General features: G+C 37.7%; 1 protein-coding gene across 1 annotated transcript in view; it reads left to right on the top strand.

Moving 5' to 3' along the window:
* Positions 1-25470, top strand: part of LOC122800743 (maltase-glucoamylase, intestinal-like) — a 1506799-nt gene that overhangs the window by 573447 nt on the left and 907882 nt on the right. The window contains exons 20-21 of the mRNA XM_044069982.1: positions 13792-13848; positions 15730-15854. Of these exons, the coding sequence (XP_043925917.1) occupies positions 13792-13848; positions 15730-15854 (182 nt within the window). The remainder of the gene's footprint in view (positions 1-13791; positions 13849-15729; positions 15855-25470) is intronic.

The following is a 25470-nucleotide window of genomic DNA, read 5'->3' on the forward strand; positions in this document are numbered from 1 at the left end:
TTTGTGGCATGAGTGTGTGGAAGGCATTATAACCCGGTATGGCTAGGGCACTTTCTGTGGCCTTAAACCAAGTTTCTGTGACTGCACAGATGTCAGCATCTACTAAGGTGTTGGCTGCTTCCAGTGAGTGCAGTTTTAGGTTTAGACTCCTAGCATTTAGCATCATAACCTTGAGGTAGCTTTTTGAAGATATTTTTATGTTGAGAATTTTGTTGTTGTGACATTGCCTAAAAAAGGAACTATGGAGGAGGTAAGAGACTTAACCAGTAACCAAAATTTCAGAGGTGACAGATGAAGACCATCTTTGGCAAAGCAGTGTGTGGTTTACCTACCACGTCATCCCAGGCTGAGAAGGTACTGGATCCCCTTAGAATGACATCAGAAACTAAATCAATTGTTCAAGTCAACCATTTTTTTGTTTATGTTGTGGTATCATGTTAGGTGAGGTAATATGCTGCTCAAGGCTAGGGACATACCTGCTTGAGGCACATATTTAGAGAGCTCAGTCTTGTCTCTCTTCATATAATCCAGTGAGGTATGTCTCAACTCATTCAGACCAATATAAACTATGACATAGTCATAACGGTAATTGTTGTGCAGAGACTTGAGACCATGTGATCTGGTGGATCCTGGCACCAGACAGACAGCTGACCATAACCTTCTCCTTGTCCAGCCTGATAAGTGGGAAATCTGTGTGTATAGAGTCACCTATTACAAAAAAAAATTGGTTTAGATGTGCTTTGCCTTAGAGGTTTGCTTGGGGAGACACCTGTGCTTCTGGTTTTATGTGTCTTGAGTGCTGTAGGTACTGTATTAGGTGTAACATGCTTGTGTTTCAGAGGTTTCTGGTGTTTAGGTAAATTTCTGGTGAGTACCTCTGCATATGATGGTTTTTGTGCTGAATGCATGGTTTGTGCTGCCGGTTGTAGTATGTGGGCAGACAACCTGTTCAGTGTCACTGTTCTGTGAACAAAAATGCAAGGATACCAAATTCTTAGTGTGTATGCATCTCTCACGAATTGGGCTTGAGTGGCTTAGGAATAGTGGGTTGTCAGACTACATGAGGCAATTGCCACATTGCCTCAGGGATACACATGTCAATCAGGCCAGCAGGAGAAATGGAGGACAACTGACCATCCATAATACTAGGTATACATTTGCTTACTTTAATGAGAAAGGATGTGGTTTAATTGGTGGCTTAATGCTAGATCTATATTATTGGGCCTCTCAAGGGATATGAGACTATTAGGGATTAAGAGATTTAATCCAAAATGGCAATGCTGTAGAATGCCCAGCTAAAGCACTCTCCAAGCAGCTAAGCACAATTTAAGGGGCTCCTAAATTGGAGCATGGGCAGCTTTTAAGAGAAAATAAATCTACTTTAGCTTTTGGGTCTATAACCACCAATGTTATCTCCACTGTTCAGTGCTGTGCAAAGGTGCACTACATGCAAACAGATGCTTAGGATTGCTCAGATGAAGATGGTAGAGCTGTGGCTGGTCACCAAACTCTGTGGAGCTGTGGTAAAACAGGCACAAACCTGCATAAACATGGGGCTTATATAGCGACTGTGAGAACAAATTTTTAAGACAAGTTAAGCAAGTTTCAATTTAACATGTCCACAAAGGAGGAGATATTATTCATGTTTTTATTTAATGTACATTGATATGTTTTATACTTTTGGAAGCACATTGTCTTAAAGTTATTAAATGTCTGTGTCCTGAGCAACATCAACCTCTGTTTCCCATTTTTGCTAGACAGAGTCAGGGTGCCATGTCAGCTGTAGCCACCACTCTCCATTTAGTGCTGCCCTCCTGTCTTCTTCAACAGTCATGTCTGATTGTTGGAGGTCTTCTCTTTTACAGTTCATCTCTTTGCTGCCATGTCCTCATTTTCTCTTGCCTTCTTCCTGAATCTTCTTCATCAAATCATCTTCATCAAATCGTCTTCATCAAATCATCTACTGCTTTCCTGCATGTTTCTGTTATTGATATTTTATATAATTTTGGCTACTTTGGCTTCTGTTCTGATGTCCTAATTTATATACTTGTTTGAAAGTGTGCATCCTACCATTTATCACAGGCACTTGCTCTCCATCATCTCTAACTTCTACAACTGTTTTGCCTTCATTCCCCATATTTCTGCACCATACAGATGTACTGGGCAGGTCACACACTTCAGCTGTGTGGACCAAGGCAATCCTGATATTCTGTTCTGTCTGTTTTTAAATAAGCATTCATGTCCCCTATTATCAACACCAACTCATTTTGTCCAGCTTTATCAATTAGGTCCTGCAACTGATGCTGAGTCAATCTCTTTCTCAAAATCACAACCCTTCTGGGGGCATAGGCAGAAATTATGTATACTACCCTATCTTTACACTGGAGTCTGAATTCCATGAGTATCTCTCTAACTCTAAAGACAACCCTCACTATATTCAAACATTTCTCTCTTACGACATTTCCTATATCACTTTGCCCCCCAAGCCAAGTGACTTTAATGGTGTATCTAACTATGTTGTCTCCACATTACCATCATGTTGTCCACTTTCAAGCTGTTTCATGTCAGTGAATCTATATTCAGCATAGAATCCTTAGTTTATTTTGGCAGGTTGTTTGGTTTTACATGCAACTTCCATTCAACAGAGCCATTGCAAGCATACCAGGCTGGGCAGCTGGACACTGCCAGCCAGCAGGTTATTAATCCAGAAATCATTACAGGCTCAAACTGGCCAAGATGGGTGCATAGGCTACTCTTATTAAGGCTCCTTGTATAAGTCAAATCCCCAGCCTGCTTTGCACCAGCAAATACCAATACCCATTTTTGTTGGCAATAGTTGATGTGACTAAATCACCTTATGCCAGTATTTACAATTCTGAGTGGCTAGCCCTGAAACAGCTCCACAGTTGCTGCATAAAGCAATTTGTCTACATAACCTTTTCTCTAATAGGCACCACACAGAGTCTATGTTGCTGCCCATGACTCCATACAATTTTGAATACACTTGTTGACATATATCTGAAGTTCATCTTGGAAGTAGGAAGGTTGGATCTGAACCTAGTACCTTTCCTCATTGAGAAGGAAAAAAACAGAAGGTTTTTAGGACATGGGAGCAACTTCATTTGGGCAATGGCAGAACATGTAAGCTCAATTCAGACTGGCACTAGAAGTCAGGCTCAAACCCAGTACCTTGTATCTGTGAAGTGAAGACCTTAGCCTTTATGCAATACTAACATATTTGCATATCTACATTTCAAAAGAATAATTACTTCATTCTCACTACATACATTTTCATTAGGCTTGGTGATAATAGCTTACATCTTGTTCTTCTAGTGCTATCATATTCACTGTTAACATAATTCTATACTTCTCATGACTTACGTCGAACCATTTTGCTTGTATTTTTGCTAGAGAAATCACATGACACTAATATTTGACTCTCTTATTCTCAGTATAATACTTTGTCATCAAGGGTGAACATTAGATGTATTATTTGACCAATAACATCTTTTTACAACCGCGAGTGCCAATATTTATATTAATCTTTACATATTCCACACAAGTAATGATAGTTTAAAGTATTTTCATAATCAGTTTTTATAATGTCCATTTTTATTATTGATATTCTTTATGCCTACCTTACAATGTGGTTATTCCTCGACTGTCTTCCAAAGACCCTCAAGTGGCATCAGGCATCCAACATGTTGATTGATTTCCCTGAGTAGTCAGTGTGCACATTTTTGAATGCAAATAGCCTTTTATTGTATAACCAGTTCTCTTTCTTTTTTAGTTTGATTAGGTACCATCTTTAGTTTTATATGATTAAGCTGGTTGATGCAATGAGATTTCAGCTTTTGATGTTAATTTTTCATTGCATTTCAGTGACAGGTTTGCAGACTAATAACTGAATAAAAGTACTCTACTCAAATCTTTTTGAGTTCATCTTAAAATGTGAGGTTCTACCAGTGGAATAAGAATATGTTCACAACAGAAACAGTGAAAACCAATAAAGATTGTATAGACTGACCACAATTAAGTTAATGTGAATTCCCAAAGAACTGATTAGAATCTGTTTACATATACCATGATATAAAAAATAGTCATTTATTAAATGACCTACTAAATCAGTTTAGCTTATTTCAAGAAGACATACTCAAGGTAATAGAATGTCACCTAATAGACTTCATCGTGTAAAACTGTGGTTGGTACACTTCTCAGTAATATATTTGTGAACAGTAGGGGGCACATAATGCATAATAAAAAAAAAACGTGTATATCTCTAATATAATTTGCTCTCCTTATCTGTCAGTTGTGTAATGTCAAAAGGTTTTGTTTGGCATTCTGCTGTAATCATTGCTGTTATGTACACATCTGATTATCAGTTAATTGTTAGCAAGTGAGGTGTAGTTTTCATTTTGAATTAGTATTGAAAATAACATACATAAAAATTAAAGCTGACAGTGAGATAGCCACAGATTAAGCCACAGAAAAAGTAAATAAATGAAGAGACAAATTCAATTATGCAAAACTGACAGAAAACATCTGTATGGCCTTTTGTGAAGGCTGTCTCCCTATGTAGTTTCCACTATAAGCATATTCTAATTCTGAACAAATATGAAGAGTCTCGGTGGTAAGGCAAAGCTTAGTTTGCTGGGAAACAACAGCTCTTTACCTTTTCACATAATTGTGCTGGAACAGACTATATTAGCACACATGAAGTGACAAAACTTTGTGCTATATCAATGGCAGAAAGGCTAAATGGGAAAGAATTAAATATTGCATCATCTTTATCATATCAGAACAAGTTATAAATTTACTAAGTACCATTTCAAAAAAGTTGTATGTACCTACATAATCCTTCTTTTCTTTTGATTCCACTTACAGACATGGTTAAATGGCTTACAGTTAAGTTCAACATGCCCAATATTTACTATATGTATGGTGGAATGCTCATACCAAAACTAATAAATTATTTGTTAACCAGTTTGTATGACCAAACAGTATTATTGACCTGGTATTAAATGCCAAATTTAACAAACAACAATATCAAGAAATCATTACACACCAGAATGATGCCTAAAGTGTGAAAAATGGAAATGCTTTTCCTATTTACAGGGGTTTAAAAGGCAAATTAGATATTAAGAACTATAGCCCCATTGACTTGCTAAGAAGTATGTAAAAAATTAATGGAACTGTGCATTGAATTCATTACCTATACATCAACAGCAGATGGAATATTTATCCTATTAGAATTAATATCAACTTTTTTATTTTTCTTTGATATATGTTCCTTTTTTTTAATTTGCTGACATACAGTTTAAAAATCAAAACTTTTAATTCACTGAGACACATTGAATGCATTTGCTATAATTAGTCAAATAAAGCTAAATTAATGAGATGAACACATGATTTTCATTGAGAAGATAGTATGTATCATCTGTTTCTGAACATAGAAATTATATCACCTATAAACAGTGGCGGCTGGTGACTTCAAATCAAAGGAGGGCTGCAGGAGACAGCTGAATGGGTGGGGCCAATGGGAAGGGGTGTGGTCAACTAGAAAGGGGCAGGGCTATGATCAAAACCACAATAACCGGAACTTTAATTAAATACGCTGCCCTGGGTGCCAAACCATCATTATGAGAGTCCAGTCAAGACAAAATGAAGTGTAGAAGACAAAAAGCATTTCAGTGCATTGACTACATGACAGCTTACTTAATATCTAGATGGAAACAAAAAGGTTGTGAGCATGAAAAAATAAATTACTTTTTAAATACATTACTGGAATGCCAATCAAAATCAAGTACAAGAAAAACAAGCAGCACTCAACTCAAACCACTTCTCCTTGCACTGCAGTTCTAATTATAATTTATATTCAGCTTTATAAAAGTACCAAGTAACATGGTGAAAGTAGCAATCTCTGTGATACCCCCACTTGTAAAAATGTTTCTTATCCAAAAAAGACCTGCTGCCTGACAACAACTATCTACTTGTTCCATATGAAAACATGATCAAAGTAAAAAATGAACAGCAAACAAGAAACAAGTTCAAGATAAATTGCTTAAAGGATTACTACACAGGTTATGAACCACGCATGATAGATTGCAGGCTTTACCCGTAAACTAAACAGAATGCTAACGATGATTGCAAGTCTCCAACAAATGTAATGAGCTTCTGAAAATACTGTAATACTGTATTTTATTACAAATACTTGTCATACGCATTTTAGTACCCAAGGCTTATACGTTATATAGTTTTGTAAATATTCTCTGCATGGAAACAACGAAAAGGCTTTCAATGTTGGTAATTCTTTAACAGTATGCTTATTAAAGCTTACTTGCATCTTACAATCTCAGACAAGCTTACCTGATGGTCATTAAAGCATTGCTACTTAAACACAGACCAACAGGTCCTGCAACAACATGCATTTTCTGAATAAGAAGAAACATAAATCAATAGTATAAAAATAACAGAAAACCAGAACATTCTGCAAAATCAAGGACAGATGAAAAGCCACTGTTGTACTTGTGTCTACCTTGGATGGGGGAATACTCTGCACACTTACACTGCATAACTGCTCCTTGCCTTGCTTGGACACATCCAGAGTCACTACATGGGGGAGTGGGGTGCAACAAGTATGTCACAATTTGAAATGTATCTGGCTCACTGATGGCTCTGACACAATTGTCATACCTCTCAACCTCAGAGCAAGAAATCTGGACAAAGCCATACATAGAAGTGGGACAAAGGCCCAAAAATAAGGACAATTTTTAAATAGTGCTCTTATAAATGTAGAAGGATAATAGAATAGTAGTAGGTCTTGCATTAGTATGAATTTTCTGAAGGGCATGAAATCTGAAACTCAATGTCTGTCATTATTTTCTAACTTCAGTCTTTAAATATTTGCCAGTAAACCACAATTCTATGAAAAACAGACCAAAAATGTGATGCAAAAAGATAAAATTGCCACACAATACAGTTGGGAACCTGTCCAAGAAGGGATGCTTTTTTAATATTAGTACTGTTAACTTGAGCAGCTGACAAAATGAGAGAATTTACATGCATTTATGAAATAAAAGTAACCTATAACTCTGATCATTACAGTTATTTATAATTGTAAACTTCTACGTTTTCTTCCAAAATTGCCATTTTGAGAGGGATTATTAGGGGGAGAGCAACATTTTGAGCCAAAATCGGGGACAGTTGAGAGGTTTGGATATTCCTAATTCTATAAAGCAATTTATTTCCATGCACCTCTCAACCTCTTAATGCAGGAAATCTGGACAAGGCCAAATATATTGGGGGAACATACAAACAGTACTAAAAATTTCTCTTGTATAAACTTAGACAGTTGGTAGAATAACAGGTCTTGCTTTAGCATGCATTTTTCTGAAGGTTATGAAGTCTGAAACTCAATGTCCATCATTATTTAGTGACTTCATTCCTAAATGATTTGCCAAAAAACCACAAATTTTATGAGGGACAAACAAAAATAAGAAGCAAAAATCTATTCATTCTTCAAAAATCTGGACAGTTGAGAGGTATAGTTCAGCAGGGGCTGTCTTTGAGTTTGCTGCCCTTCGCCCCTCACAAAACCATGGTTGAATGAAGCCTCCCCCCTGCAGCCATTCCAATGTCCCATTACTTGGCTATTTCACCCCATTTACCATAAACACTGTAATGGGCATACTGCTTTACTTTTGTTATGATTTGGATTTCATTGAAAGTTTTATTTTCCATTTTACAGCACAAAACACTAACAGACATCTGCTAAACAAAGCAATGCAGTTTCACAATGAAAATATACTTAGTATTAAAAACTGCTCCGCCTTTGAAACTCATATTCATTGAAACAGCATTGAAAACCACATTCAAAGAAAATACATTTTGCCAGTGGCAGATAAAGATTAAAGATGGGCTGTTTTCAGATCATAGGGTCCTTGCACACAAAACATACAGGTGTTCTTTGATACACCTTCCTGATTGTATTAAATAATATTCCTTATATAATACAGTACAGTTGTTAGAGGGCATTTTAAATTTAAGTTGTTAAAGGGAATTTTAAATGTATTGTTTTGAACATTTTTACAGTAAACAATGAAACAAAACGCATGCACCAATAATGACAAAACTGCCCAATTCAGAACATTTCTATCATAAAAGTCTACTCAAACTTCTTCAATCCACCAGTATCAGTAAATATGCACAATCTCTGAAGAAGTAAGTCATCTAAATAATTCCACATTAAAGAGATCTGTAACTAATGAAGAGGTTGCTGCTAGCAAACAACTTTATATTTCATTGTTTGATCTACAAATAAAGTGCATGTTGCAACTGAGGAATAAATTGCCTATGTTACATAAAAAAAGATAAGCTAGTAATCTAGTAATATTGCAATAGGCAATGGATGGCAAACTGATAACAAGTTCAGAGTTAATAGTTAGTAGGTATCTTCACCAAAAAAGGACAGCAGCATCCATCCCTTTACAATACAGTACAGTATTGGCAATTCATCTATATATTGTGGGAGTAGAACCCACAGCCTACTCCATCAAAATCAAGTACACTACCTGTTGTACTATTAACTATGCAAGCAGACTCAGCATAAGCAGCACTAAACGTCTCTTCACCTGCAGCTCTCAGCTCCTTGTAAAATCTATTAGACACTCAGCTCAGCTGTATCTCTAAACTCTGCAGCACAAGAAATCTGGAAAAAGCCAAAATTTATGGAGGGGGGGGGGGCAAATACCCAAAAAACAGGGACACATTTTAAACACTGCTTGTATAATATTGGAAAGTTGCTAAAATAACATGCTGTGTTACCACCATACATTTCACTGCAAAGTCTTGAACCCAGACCCTGTGCAAAGAAAACATCAAAAATTATGTTTTTTTTGTGTGTGCCAAACAGAATGTTTTCAGAAAGTTTGGTAAAAGAGACATTCAACTACCCAGCAGGTGTCTGTAAAAATCAGCAATTCTTTTTTGAGAACAGACTATACAGCACAAACCAACACAATGATGATTCCAAAGATCACAAAGTAAGTGGTTTTGAAGAGATCTAAACCATTATTACAGACAGAATCCCCTAATTTTGCACCACTGATTTAATTACAGCATCTACAACAAATGATCTCTGACAAACAAGGCCTACAGCTTGAAACACATCAACTCCACGTACATCAAAAGTAAACACAAAAACATACCGTATATGACAGCTATCTATTTTTGTTATTAGCTGTTATTTAATGATCTATAAAAGGCTAAATCTAGAACATTTACAAAAATGAAACACATAGCTGCAAAATAAATCAAAGGCTACTAATTTAACAATATGTATTGATCACATTGCCAATGAAACAAAACAGAAAAATAAAATTAAATATGTACAAAACGTTTCTTGGTGTAGTAGAGAAGTCATAGTCCAGACGAGAACAGATGAGAACTGCAAGTGCAAGTTGTGTAACTGACTCTGCTATTTATAAATGTCTTTGTGCTTCTTTATGAGCAAGCCATACAACTGGAATAAAAAATGCTTTGGTATAAGATCATTCTGATCTACGCAGTGCAGATTTTTACTGCTGCGTTCAAGACGAGTACTGTAAAAAAAAAAAAAAATTACATTGCATCTGTAACACAGAGCCGACTCCGGCACCTACCTCAATTTATTACTTTTACTTGTAAAAAGTGACTGTCCAAGCCGAGTGTCCATCTTCTTTCTTCCTCTTCTTCTCTGTGACTCTCTGATTTAAGCCAGCAGCAAGGCAAAGAGCAGAACAAGCAAGCCAAAAAAAAAAAAAAAACAAAGATAAGGAAGAAATTTCAAGTTAGAGTTAGTCAACCACTCTAACTACTTTCACCAACGGTAGTTCGTGTCCGTAAATCCAAGTAGTACTGTTACAGACTACTACTGATTGTTTCTCGCTCTCTTTTTTGAGAAGAGAGTGAGAATCAATCAGTAGCAATCCAGCCGTCCACGTCAGGTACGTGACTGTGGACATGGCAGTCCGAACCCCCTTTTTCTTACTGTGCAGTTAAAAATCACATAGACGTCTGGGCATCACACTGATTCCTTCTCTCATATCCGGACTGCCTGTAAAGCAGTCTAGAGTTGCAGAATTGGACTTGTTTGCTAATTTAAATAAAAAATAAATAAATAAAAAAACAGAACTCGATGAGCATGCGTAGTTCGAGTTCTGGGACTTTGCGAGTCGGGTCAACAAACAAAATATTTGATGATTATAATTTTTTTTTTAAATACATGTTTTATTTTTTTATTGAAGAATCTTTTTTTTGCTGGGAGGGCTGCAGTCCTGCAGTCTGATGGCACGAGCCGCCACTGCCTATAAAGATAGCTGTTTTGATGTCAGGGTATGTATTGGTAGTGGACCCTTTACTTAGGTTGTATATTTACTACTATGTCAGATGGGAATTATGCAGGCAAAATATAGTTTGCACAGCTGTTAGTAAATTATAATTTGATATTCAACAGCTCTAAATCTAATTGCCTCCATCTTGACAAAAAAGAAAAACAGAACTATATTATACCTATGGAGTACACAGCAAAATTAGATTTTGTGTATACAGATACAATGATGCAGGCATACAGTTGATTTTCATGCAGATCTTATGTTAAGGACAACTATCAGGTTATTCACTTTTAGAAGTCACAAAGTCTCATTCTTTATTCATTATTGCACTTTAATAAATATATTGCAATGCAGTATTAATATTTCATTGCCTACTTCACTGAAATGCTTCAAACAGATAAAGAGAAGATTTATGAAAAAAATAAAAACATATTTTTCACAATACATTTACTCAGAAGGATTATAAGTGCTAAATATAACACCATTTTGGTGATGTGATCATGATGTATACATCATTTACAGCTTCCTACTGTTATGAATGTTTTTAAATGGATAGTATCTACATACAACTCAAAAAAGTGTTTTAGCAATGTAGTAATAATATGTTAGAGGCTTACGAGGAATATATTCTCATAGGCACTGGTAAGAATATGAATGATGGAATTTCTATATTTTTCATAATTTTCTCATATAATCGTTCTATCATATTTGCACATGACAGAGAAATAGGTCTAGTACTCCTTATAATATTATTATAAATTGTAGGCATTCACACCTTTAGACTAAGAGATCAAAATAATTTGGTTTAACAATTACAAAGAAGGGAATCTCTGAAGGCTGTATTGCATCAGAATATTTGACTATGCTTGTGTGTCTTTCTATAAAGTGCAACTAAAATTGGTAACAGAGTTAAGGCAAACATTTAAAATATGTGGCTTTGTTGCACAGACTATTAGAGTTTATGCATGAAAACATTTTTAAATATAATGAAAAAGAGCTTCTGGCATTACACTATTTCTCATTGAGTCTTAATTCAGCATCAGAAGGTATACAGAATCAGACTCAATTCCATAGAATTACAATTGCTGTTATAAATTATTCCATGCAAGGATTGCAATTTATTTATTTATTTTACATTTGTTTACTGGGAAAGTCCAACTGGACACAAGTACTTTCTCAGCGGAGGCCTGGGAGAAAAGCTCCACATCCAAAGATATTTGTAGATATATGCATTCATGAGTTAGTATACAATTTTCATGACAGTAGAAGCAATTGACATGATAAAGTAAACAGGTTTTACATTGATCTAAGTGAAATTACAACAAACACTATGTGAAGAGGGTCAACAATATACATCCACATGCACAAGTTTGTCTACTGTTTACATATAATTAAAAGTTATGCACATCTTCAAATCAACAGGTTATACGTGGATGTCAAAGAATTGTCAATCCAACACTTAAGAGGAGAATGTCAGAATTAAATCATATTTATAGCTACAGATCATTAGATTTTGTTGAATATATACAGATGTGAGATCTGGAAATTATTCATACTGTGTTTAAGCAATGTAGCTGATAGTCTTGAGACACTGAAAAACTAGCCTGGGCTAGTACAAGAGCATAGTTTTGTTTTGGATAGTTGACATTTGAGTTTTTGTTTAAAATTGGATAGGTTGGTAGTAGTAGTTATATCAGTAGGCAGAGTGTTCCACATTTTAGCTACATAATTTGAGAATAGAGAGTCCCCTGCAGTATTTTGGATTTGGTCACATTTATTAGGGATTTGTTGCTAGAGCATAGGACACGATTAGTGGAGTATGGGTAAAGGAGATTTTGTAGGACAGGGGTACTTTCTGGTTGGTTAGGGATTTTTTAGGCCATGGTAAGTTGATTATATAGTAGAAGTTGGGGAAGATCTAGCCAATTGAGTTGCCTAAGTGCAATGCAGTGGTTTAACCTGAAGGGTGAGTTTGTGACAAACCTGGCAGTTTTATTATAACATGAGTCAAGTTTTGATAATTCAGTTTTCCTTAAGTTAATTAGAACTGTGGAGGTATAGAGAAGAGTTGAGATGAGATGTGTTCATACAACGGTTACTTTTGTGAAAGTAGTAACATATTGCTTGTTTCTATACAGTAAACCAAGTTTTTTGTATACTTTCTTTATGTCTGGGCAATATGAATATCAAATATCATGTTGTTATCAATTTCCACCCCCAGGAGTTTGGTATGGGTTATGGTTTACATATGGCGATATTTGTAGATAAAATGCTGAAAGGGTGGGGATAAGAGTGGTTCTTATACTCTGGAAGAGCACAAGCTTGGTTTTATTAGGTTTTAGAATTAGTTGTGCACAGTTTAGCCATGCTTCAATTTCAGAAAGAGAGGCCTGAGTTATATTTTGTAACTGTTGTAAGGAGTGAGCAACACAGATCAGGGTGGAGTCATCTGCATACCACACAACTGTAGCATACGTGGCTGGAGTATGGAGGTTATTAGTAAAGAGTGAGAATAGCAGGGGTCCAAAGATAGAACCTTGAGGGACTCCTAGGGTAATGGGTGGAAGAGGGGAGAGGGTTTGTTGCCATTTGACTGCCTGTTGGAGACCGGTAAGGTAGTCATTGAACCAGGCTAGCATGAATTGGTTCAGTTTCAGTTCAGTGAGTACTGAAATAAGCTTAGTATATGAGACCATGTCAAAAGCCTTTGACAGGTCAAAAAAGATGGTGGATACAAAGTTGCTAATGTTTCTGTGATGATTAATTATGTTGGTGAATGACATTAGAGCAGATGTTGTACTGTAGTATGTATGAAATTCATGCTGGGTATTGGATAATAGTTTGTGAGTAAGTAGTCCATGAGTTGAAAGTGCATACATCTCTCAAGGATTTTTGCTAAGGGTGATAACATAGCAATCGGTCAATAATCTGACAGTTCTGTTGAGCTGCCACATTTGTGTAAGGGAATAATGTGTCTACATTAATTAGGACTGATAAATGGTAAAAAACAATATATTATGAAGAAAGAATTGTCTCATGGTATACACATTGAGGAAAAAATGTAGTGCAGAAAAGCGTATTTACTGAATGCATGCATTATTGCAAAGAAGTCTTGTTGAACCTCATGGGAATAAGTACATAGCCAGATAAATTTATAAATGAATTGAGGCAGGAGATAATGCTGTATAAAACCATTTTTGCAGAACTGTCCATGTAAATAATGTTCATAGGAAATGTACATCAGGAAATGGAAGTATTCACATTAATGATTGTAATCACTTGAGGGAGGACTGATAAGTTGTTATTTGTGCAAACCTTATTGTGAATATACATTTCTTATCCTTTCCTGTGTTTCTGAGAAGGGGCATTTAAACTCGGTACTTATATTTCATGCTAACATTTCTCTATTTCTCTTTTTAAGGGTACTGACAGAATTAATGGATATATGCCAGATGCTGTGTGGTATGAATATGAAACGGTAAGATTTTTTTATAGTAGCCTTTATGTAACATTTTATTTAAAATGATTGCTAAAAATTACATTAGCTAAATGGCATTAGCTAATTTAAAAATGTGCATGTATGTATGTGTGTGTGTGTGTGTGTGTGTGTGTATATATATATATATATATATATATATATATATATATATATATATTATATACGTGTGTGTGTGTGTGTGTGTACACACACACACACAAACATATGTATACATGTATATACACACACACACACACACACACACATATATATATATATATATATATATATATATATATACACATATATCTACCCAGCCACAGCAAATATCAGGAACATGTTTTATTTACATATCTAAAAAGGCACAAATTTATTCAGCACAACTCTCTTGTCTCGTTCGTTTGCACTGCAATATGATTATAAATTAGATATCTGAAGCCATGCACGTGTTGAACATTCTATATACAGTGTTTTTTCAGTCTCGTGTTTTGATTACATGGTTTAGAGCAGATTACTTATTGCAAAGCATACCATAGTCAGTGAGTAATTTTGCAATTTCAGCTGTCTTATAAAGAATTAATATCATGACGATGCTTCTATGTATAAAGAATTTCATGAATCATCCAGAAATGGTACCATGACACCTTGTTATGACTGAAAGAGAATTCTCCTTGATAGTATCTGCACTGGTATCAAATGAATAATTGCCTTTAACTGTTGAACACAGAAAGTAGGACATTGAACTCAGTACATTTATCAAATTAATTCATAAGTCCTCATCCCAATATGAATTTGACAGGAAACAATAACCATTACACATGATGGAATTCATGAATCGTTAATTGAGGTATCAATATGCGAAGTATATGTGTGCACCCGTGATTTTTTTGAGAAAAACTTATTTATTAGTATAATATACTCTAGATGCAGAATCATACTGGTACAGAAATTGATATCCTGAGTGATCCTCATCAGCCTACCACTTAAACTATTCTGCTTCTTTCCATCACTAAACTGTGGCGATGGTGATAAGTGGACAGCAGCATGTGTCAAAATGTGATGGCAGTATTTCAGATATGGAATGGAGATTTCCAGTAAGCAGGGATGATGGCACATGCACAAGGAAACGTGGATATACAAATTGATGTGCCATTGCATATATACAAGTCTTGAGGGAAAATAATTCACAGTTTCTCTGACTGACATGTCTGACAAAAAAAACTATATGAAGAAAAATCTATTTTTGCACATATATTATTATACTATGGACACAATCTTTCTATAAGTTCACATTGAACAGAAAGATAAGGAAATAAATCAACAGGTAAATCGATAATCAGGTATCAAGATAGTGATACATACTCGTGAAAAACGTCAGAGTATGTCATGCATTTTACTTATTTGACATTTAGCTGTACTTTATACAGAGTAGCAAACTATATCACTGAACACTTCAGGCAATTATTTTGTGACAGGAAACACTTTTCAACTTATCATTGTACTGTGAAAATATAATTTTTGCTTCAGACAGAGCTGTCATTCAGACAGCTTCTTTAGTTTTATATGTAAGCAGAAAATTACATAAAGCTGTTAAATTTATTTCATTTTTTTCTATTTTGTCTAAGTTCTACAGGGAAGAGTTTTAGGATTTTAGAATTAGACATGTTCTGCTCATCTCTATTAATACATTTTCTCAAATTAGCAGAAATTAAAGAGGCAACATAATACTTATCAAAAAAGAAATGCTACAGTAATCAGATCTGATTTAAAATTTGGATATCCTCAAACTGCAGAATGATCTTAAATGCATGTTCATTTCTTTCATCATTTATACACGTTAGTTATGTGAGCATGTTACACACATAATATTTTCATTTTTAGGGAGGCAGAGTAACGTGGAAGAAAGAATGGGCATCCTTATACCTACCAGGTGACAAAATTGGACTTCATCTTAGAGGAGGCTACATCTTTCCTACACAAAAGCCAGATAACACAACATATTACAGGTGATGAATACAAATTATTTACAAACTCCAAGCAGAGTATTATGCAATTATGAAAGAGAAATGTTTTTGCTAATTAGTTTGCCAAAACCTTTCAAGAATCCAAATCCTTCAATTGAGTTAATATGTTTAACTAGCTTCTGAAGAATGAATATTGGGATGATATCATGCCCGAACACCCTTGTCTTGCCAGGCTATGGCAAAATAATAATGTGATCAGAAATTAGTCATTTTGCAGTGATAGAAATGAACTCAAAAGATTGATGTTATTGCTGTGTAATGTCAGTCTTAAGGGTTCAAGACTATTTTGTCTTCTTCTTCTTATTATTATTATATATGTCTGACTCTGTTACAATGCATACAGCATGCCTCTCACAAACTAGAAAGTTGGTTGTATAAATATGATTTTATAGCTATAAATAAGTGGGGAAAATTTGCTTATGTATGGATATTCTTTGAGACGCCAGCCATAAGCAATAAGAAATAAAACTGATATATTCCTGTGTATGTGGGGGTAATCTGGTATCAATTTGAAATGTTGAGATTCACAATACTGAGTCCTGTAATGTGGAGACTGAAGCAACAAAAATGCTGACTTATGTATACTAAGTCCAAGATTGCCATTTTTTACATTATTCCCATACGATAACATGCATTGACCACATTGTACATCATACACAGGCTACCGAAGTAACAGATTACTGAGGGACAGGCAAAGCTGTTATCATATGCTCACATGGAGAAAATCCACAATGAAGTGTCAACAATATATGTGTGTGTGTGTGTGTGTGTGTGTGTGTGTGTGTGTGTGTGTGTGTGTGTGTGTGTGTGGGTGTGCATGTGTGTGTGTGTATGCTTGTGTGTGCATGGGTGTATGGGCATGGGGGTCAGGGGTGCAGGTTAATGCTGTGTATGTGAGGATGTAACTCATGAATGGGTTAGTGTATGATGTTTGGGTGACTTGTCAGTGAGGGAGCAGAGACTCCACTGCATTGTGACTTGGCAGCAGTGAGTGGTGCTGATGGCTGTGGGCTCATGTGGATGGAGAGAATTCCAATAGATGATGCAGGATTGAGCTGAGGTCTGACGGAGAGGTACTGGCCACCAACAGGAAATCTATGTGATGATCATGCATGTTTCTGTCCACAAGGTGATCTTTCCTGGTAAGGTCACAGGCATAAACCACAATGCAGAAACAGGATGATGAGATCTGTGAGTAGGAATGCAACTTGAGAATATTGTGCTGCATTGTTTGCTTTTATGCACTTATGTTAAAGTGTCATATAATGTTTAACTTTGTGTTTCCCTATGGCAGTGATGGCAAATCTATGACATGTGTGTCAAAGGTGACACACCACAATGTTTTGGGTGACACAACAGCATGAACAATAATATATGAAATATGTGACGCAGCACTTATTTATTAAAACTCAGCATCAAAAAAGTCATTAATTGATGTTAATCAAATCAAAGGCAATGTGTTCCATATTTTTTCAGTTCAATTCAAAATTACTATTAAAATTAGGGTAATTTTTTGGTAAACTATTTTAAACCAAATTATCAGTGCATATTATTGTTTTCTGTATTGGAAGTCACTGATTTTTTCTTTTACCTTTTAATACATAGCAGCAGACATCATTGAACTGTAGTTTTTTAAATAAATGAATATATAAATAATTTTTTCTCTTTTGTAAGAGGGCGGGGGGGTTGTTGACATGCCAGCAGAGTCAAGATAGGCATTTTCCATATTTTTGAGACACTATGCACAAAAGGTTCGCCATCATTGCCCTATGGCATGGAAAGAGGCTGAAAAGGGTCCGAACCATCCATCAAAATAGATTAACAAGCTTTAAATAAATAAATAAGTATGTAAATAAATAAATAAATAAATAAAATAAATACATAAATAAATACATAAATAAATAAGTAAACTAGCAAACAGATAAATAAATACATGTGCTATGGCTGGTCTCAGTACAAGTACCCCATCTACATTTGCCCTCAGTAGTGGATGGATGTGTACCTTAAAACTACCTTCCTCAAAGTATACTACTGTTCTATTTAGTGTATCCTACAACTATAAATTATCTCTATTTGACTCCCAAGTAGACTATTCTCTATCTGTATAGCAAAGCACTTGCTCCTACAGTACTTATCACCTCGATACAGCACTCTTGTTATAGAAAGTACCCCAAAAAAGCAAACCCCATTTCTCGGTCACCCACATCCCCCAGAACCTTTTCTTAAGTTTTTCTGTCTATTCCTTCTAGCATGTTGAGGGATCAGTTGCTAATGTCCTCTCCTGCTCAGCTGGTGAACCTGGGAATATTGAGGCAATGTTACAATTGCCTCATGTACCTCCTCCTCCCACAAAACACAAATACATGTGAGAGATGCAACTATACGGCCAAACTGGAGGCTGAGCTCTTTCAACATAGGACTGGCATGACCAGACAGGAGGAGAAGGTAACCACACACACTATAGACCCAGTCTCACATAATACCATCACAACCTCAAATCATACACATAAACACACAAAGACATACTGAGGCTCTGATCAAAAATCTACCAAAACAGCAGAGGCCACCAAAGCAGACACCCAAACAACTACCACCTCAGAACACAACACCTGCAACACATAGACCACACAGTCAGAGTGTCAAGCAGTCACAGCCCTTAAGGCCAAACACAATGCCAGACACACTAGTCATTGGTGACTCCATAGTCAGACACACTGCCAGACTGAGTAAGGAGAAGGTCACAGTAAGCTGCCTGTCGGGTGCTAGAATCCACCACATAACGCAGGCACTCAGGTCTCTCAACAGCAGGTACAATCATTGTCCACGCTGGTGTTGACTACATGAAAAGAGACATAGAGGAGCTCTCTGATTATGTAGCCCAAGCAGGTATGACCCTGACCTTGAGCAGTATCCTACCTTCACCAAGAATGATGCCACAATACAGAGATAAGATGATCAGCTTTAACAATTGGCTTAAACTCTGGTGTCATTCAAAGGGGACCCAGTGTCTGTCTGCCTGGGATGACATGCTGGACAAGCCACGCTGGGATGGCTTGCACTTGTCTCCCCTGGGATTCCGGATTTTGGCAAAGGCTCTTGCCACTCCCATAGTGCCTTTTTTAGGCAAGGCTCAAATTCTAAACCTACCACCCTAGAACAAAACAAAGAAAAAAAACTAAGGGTAATGCTGCTCAATGCCAGAAGTCTCAACCTCAAGATGCACGCAATCGAGGTCCTTCTCAGTATGGAGAACATCGATGTCTGTGCTGTGACAGAAACCTGGTTCAAGGCTCCAGAGAGCACCCCAGCACTATCAGGTTTTACCTCATATCATGCGTTCTGGCCCCAAAACCCGGACAATACCAAGAAAGGGGAGGGGTATCCATATTCATCAAGGACACCCACACCTCAAGATTAGTGGCATCGCACGATGCATCGGAAAACATTCAGGTGCAATTAACCATAGGCAAGACTGCTCTGCAATTTGTAGCATGTTACAGGCCACCCTCGCAAACTCTGGAACCTCATATGGCCTTCCTGAAAACACTGGAGGGGATAAATGTATCTCTGAACACCATCATACTAGGTGACTTCAACTACCCTAATATAGACTGGGAACACTACTCAAGCCCAAACACTCTAGCCCAAATGTTCCTGGAATTCATAAACTCAAATGCCATGGAACAACTAGTCACCATCCCCACAAGAGGAGAAAACATACTTGATCTCATCATCACGAACATGGGAGCACAATGTTCAACTCGTATACCCCTCACTGGTGAGAGCTGATCACAAACTAATCTCGCTGGAGGTCCTCATCCCACCTGAAATGAAAAGACCACAGTAAAGAACTACACTTCTAAAGACTAGTGTGATCTCCTTTAAGGCCGTTAACATTACTCAAACTGCTGAATCACTTACAAATGCCTTCTACCAGCACCTGCAGGGCTGCATGGATCAGGCAATCCCAAGCAAAACAAAGACTCTTTGTACCAAAGGCAATCGTCCAGTCTGGTGGACCCCAGCCATAAACAAACTCTACAACAAAAGGAGAAAGCTACTACAAGATAGAGCAAAATCCTTAAAAGGTAAGACACCACTGATCACTATAAGTAAAAGCTAAGAGCTCTCATAAAATCATCCAAAGCTAATTTTGAGAAAAAATAGCTAAGGACTCTAAAGACAACCATAAGGCATTCTTTAACTATGTCAGAAACCTAGGAGGAAACTCCCAGATATGCTCAGAATTAGTTCAAAATGATGTGAAGATTACTGATCCTACAGACATTGCCAACATACTGGCTGACAGGTTCAGTGCAAACTTCTCCCCTCTTCCCTAAAGGAGAGATATCTATACCAAATGATTGTAGCCCCCCAAACATCTCTAACGCCCAGGTGAGAACTGCTCTCTCCAAGGCAAAGAACACAGCATCCATGGGACCTGATGGTGTCCCCGGCTGTGTGCTCCATGAACTCAACGAGGAATTAAACCCGCAGTTAGGACAGCTGTTTAATCTTAGTCTCACCTCTGGATAGTACCCAGGGGTGGGCGCAGCCACTGTGGTCCCACTCCACAAAGGCGGTGCCTCCACCGACCCTGGAAATTACCGTCCCATTAGCTTGACAAGCCTTATCTGCAAAGCCATGGAGAGGATCATAATGGATCTCATAAATAAAGACATAGGGAACTTGCAGACTTTGGATCCAACCCAGTTTGGCTTTGTCAAAGGCAGATCATGCCTTTTAAACTTGGTTGACTTTTTCGAAACAGTCACCAAGGCCATTGACGAGGGAAAGGCAGTCCATACAGCCTACCTAAACCTGGCGAAGGCTTTTGATACAATACCTCATTCGGGTATCATTGAAAAACTCATCAACTTAAATGTAAACCCATACATTACAAGATGGGTTGCAAACTGGCTGAGTGACAGAACCCACAGGGTCAGAGTTGCTGGCGCCATGTCAGACTCAAAGCCTGTCACAAGTGGTGTCCCACAGGGCTCAGTCCTGGGCCCACTCTTGTTTGGCATCTACTTTTCTGAAGTACAAGCAAACACAGGAGGGTTATGGCTGACAAAGTTTGCAGATGACTGCAAACGTTGAAAACACATCCAACACAGATATCCTTCAGAAGGGTCTCACAGAAACGGATAACTGGTGCCAGAGCCATGGCCTAAAGTTAAATGCCAAGAAATGCATAGTCATACCCTTCGGGAAAAATAAGGTTACCCCTAGCTACCATATAGGTGGCAATCCCTGAACACAGAAGAAGTTATTAGGGACCTGGGAACCCAGGTTGACAGTAGCCTTTCATTCGACACTCATATTGCTAAAGTAGTTAGGAAGACCTTCTACATTGCCCACCTTATCATGAAGGGATTCACATCTAGATCAAGGGAAGTCATAGTCTCCCTATACTCATCACTCATCAGACCAATGATAGAGTACAATGCCCCATTCGAAATGTATCTGACCCGACACTTGCAGCAGCTGGAGAGGCCACAAAAGTTCCTCACCAAAAGGATAAAGGGTCTCAAAAATCTGTCTTATGCTGCCCGACTGAAAGAACTCCAGTTATATTCAGTTGCTTACCGCTTGCTCAGAGGTGACCTATGCCTGACATACAAGGCCATGTCAAACCCAGATTTGATGAACATGCTTCATCTCAAAAAATCTAGATCCCTCAGAGCCACAAGGGCGGGAGACTTAAACCTCGGCACGGTTATTAATAGGACGTGCTGGAGGGATAGATTCATCACCCAAAGACTCCCTATGCTGTGGAACAAAATCCCGGTTTATGTGAGGCAGAGCACCTCACTGGCCTTGTTCAAGAGGAATCTTGACCAATGGATGGGAGATCGCAGATACACCCCAGGGGTTACCTCAGTGTCACTGCTCGACAGAGGCACAGCAAAATAATGGGCATAGTTTCTCCAAACTAAAGGGGTGGCGTAAGCCACAAAACTATGGGCTAGGCTTATAAATGCCCTCGGGCAGATAGCCTAGTATGAACCTATGAACCTATGAACCTAAAGGACCTAGAACATATTTCTCCTACTGTGGTTAGTCTCCCCCCCCCAGAGGTGGATTGGCTTTGAAGAGAATGTCAGCCATAATGAGAAGCTGCACATGAATGCCTGCACCATGCACCATGCAGACCATGCAGACTTTTATGCCAGCTCTCCATAATGCAGTAGAAATGGGCCAGTCCCACCTTCAGTCACCATACAGACCAGTGATATTCCTAACCAGATCCTTCAATGCTGCATTGGAATCTTTCTGTCTTTGTGTAATGGTCCTGCACATACACTGAGTACTGGCTATACAGAATTTCAGATCTGGAGAAGGTGGAATCCGTGGTGTGGTTAGTCACCAGCATGCTGAATCATGCTGCCTTCCTCAACATCATTGAAACAGGTTGCAAATAAAGAAGACTGCCCTGCTAGAGATGAGTGTGCTTCCTGTTTTTTATGATGTGTTAGCTAAATCCTGCCCTACTGTAGCATACTGGGACTGAGGGTTTGGTCGCACAGGCAAACAAATTGTGTCATTTGAAGGAAGTGGTTATGGCTGTCACTTTACCCATGTCTACTGCTGCCACCATGACCCCTAAGCAGTTCCCCAATGTCAGGCATGCCAATATCCATGGTGGATAAAATTACAGCACGTGTGAAAACATATAAGCATAACCATGTCTATGAATACACGCTTCACTAACACCCAAATTCCAGTTTAGATAATCCTGTGTAAGAGAGTGCAATGGAAATCTATCATTAAAATATCCTAAGCAGACTGACAGTATGTGTATAATCCAGATGCTCATCTAACAACTATGCCATGCTCATTAGCTGTATGTCTCTGAGTCAGATGGGTGGTACAGATACTCACACAACTTATAACATATCACACAAGGACATGATATTTGAGAAAAATCATGTGTTCACTGATTAAGTTCAGTACTCTCTTGTGGACAATCAAACTATCCTGATCCCTAGACAGAGAAGCCAAGAATACTTCCATGTCTGTTAAAAATGACTATGCTGGCAGACATCCACCTGAGGTCCTCTGCTCCTGTATCTGGTAGTTTACCTTTACACACATAAGAGCAATCATGTTAGTGACCATTCTCCAGCTCTATTTGTGTGGCCTAATTTGGTCACTGACTCTACTGATCTACTCTTAACTCTTCTGACAGACATGCATAAAGAAGGCTCAGTCAGCTCTATCATTCTGCAACATCTGCTGAACATTCTCATGGATACATGCCAAACTCAGGCTGGGAGGATTCTTCAATTTGATGCATTACTTAATTAGGCATAGCTACTTGCAATAGCTACTTATAATATCAGTAAAATTACCTACAAGCTGGAGACATGTCACACAGGATATACCCATACCTCAGCAACACACAAATATGTCTATGATCACTAGTCCCATGTCACATGCCACCCATAATGCAGCAGAAAACACCTTTATGACTGGCATCCATATGATTGCATTAAGACTAGTATGTTTCTGTATGTTACTTTGACATATGGTAGTAGAAATACAGATGTTTCCAAAGTAGATCATGTCAGCCACAAGATCAGCACAAATACTTCCTCTGTATAAACTGTGATATTGCCAAATGCTCATGTTACTAGTGTGGCCCATCAGTGGAATTGTCTGCCATTGCCTGGCAACCACTGTAGGCTGTGGCCTACACCAAAGCATACATCAGGATGTTCTGCATTTCTCTAGTATTATCGACATAAGACCTTCTACATGGGTGTGTGTAGAATCCCCCCTCCAAAAAAAGTCCCAATCCATATTTACAGCAACATGGCACAGATGTAAGGAGACCCCCAAACTTCCACCCAAGACATGAAGCAGCATGGTGTATATATATATATATATATATATATATATATATATATATATATATATATATATTTGCATATGAAATCTTCGGAGGCCTTAAGATCATCTGTACTTAAAGTACTCCATGAATCATAAAGGACATTTTTGTGTCATACAAACCCCTGTGGAGTATTACACAACACTGTACTAAGCCAGTAGTAGTGTAGAGTCCCTTTCCCCACTAAATATAAAGGCACGCATACATACATAAATGTGCACGCGCACACACACACACACACACACACACACACACACACACACACACACACACACACACACACACACACACACACACAACTTTCCCACAGCTGCAGTCTATCAAATGAGGTGATTGCAAAAGCATGTGGACACACCACTCACACAGTCATTCCATACAGAAGGATGTGAATTATAAAGCCTACTTCATGCACAATCCTTTTATACACAGTTGAAAATGCCTCTTCCTACAAATGAAAAATGGTATGCTAATATATCTCTGTTCCCTCAGCAGGAAAAATCTATACTATGCAAGGGCCTCACATAGAATACTGCCTCACTGTACAGCTATAGCCCTCCCTTACACAAAACACAACATATGGGTAGCTTTTGTATGGTACACAGAATATAGCAGAGCACCTCACAACACTTGGATATTAGTTGTAAGTGTGAACTATACAGTCCTTGGTCTACACCAAGGTCTGTGTCTCTCATGTACTATAGCATACATCAAATATTTCTGTGTTATACTTGCTTTGCAGCATTACTTTCTAGTGATATATCATGGCATAAACATTTTTTCAGAATCAAATTCATCTCATCTCACAAGTGACACAACAGCATATGTTAAAATCAGTAGAAGTAATAACACTCCCCATTCACTTACCTTGCCTGATGATTATGTAACTGACACAAGATTCAGGATCCACATTGCCCTAGTCACTTATCAGGTTGGTCTACAGAAAATGTCTGTAGCACAATGATGACAGCAAAGTCTGACATTGTTTTTGTTGAATAATTCTAATGCTCCTAGCAGTGGCATTATGTTAATGAGCCTATTTAGAATGATGTTACTGATTTTTGTCTCATTAGGCACCTCTTCAAGGCCATATTATGAGGTTTGTTCTGTACTGTGTACCCACATGAATGACTACAAAGTACAGTGTACTTACATTGGTGGGTCAATAACCCTGGCTATGACAAAGGAAAAACTATTTCTATATTATGGCCTTTAGATATGTTAACATGGTAACATATGTTGGTACTGTGCTGCTCCTAAATATCTTACATGATATATTTCACAACCTAACACTGTCTTGCCAGGTCATAAATGCTGAGCAATGGAGACACCACAATTGGTTGCACTAATGAGGTGCCTGAAGATGTATTTCATGTGTCAGCATCTTTAGTGCATATGGATACATGGATGTTGATATTTTTCTCTAGCTTTTGACCTGCCTTGTCTATGGAACCAAGGGTGACAGGGCTACCAGTGGGTGCCCTAAACAGAGTAATATATTACGGTCCCTGATGCCGGACTCTTATGAGGGATCACAGTATATAGCAGATGCATGATACAGCCTTTCAAGGGTGGTAAATTCTACTGCTACTTGCTTCAACCTCTCTAGAAAGTTGTTCAGACACCACTATAGTGACACGAAAAGGTACCATCGTGGCCTTCTACACTAGTGGGAAGAAAAGGTCACAGGGTGCACTTAAGTTG

The sequence above is a fragment of the Protopterus annectens genome, chromosome 4.part1 (genome assembly GCF_019279795.1).
Source record: "Protopterus annectens isolate FY-2018-M chromosome 4.part1, PAN1.0, whole genome shotgun sequence".
Lineage (NCBI taxonomy): Eukaryota > Metazoa > Chordata > Ceratodontiformes > Protopteridae > Protopterus > Protopterus annectens.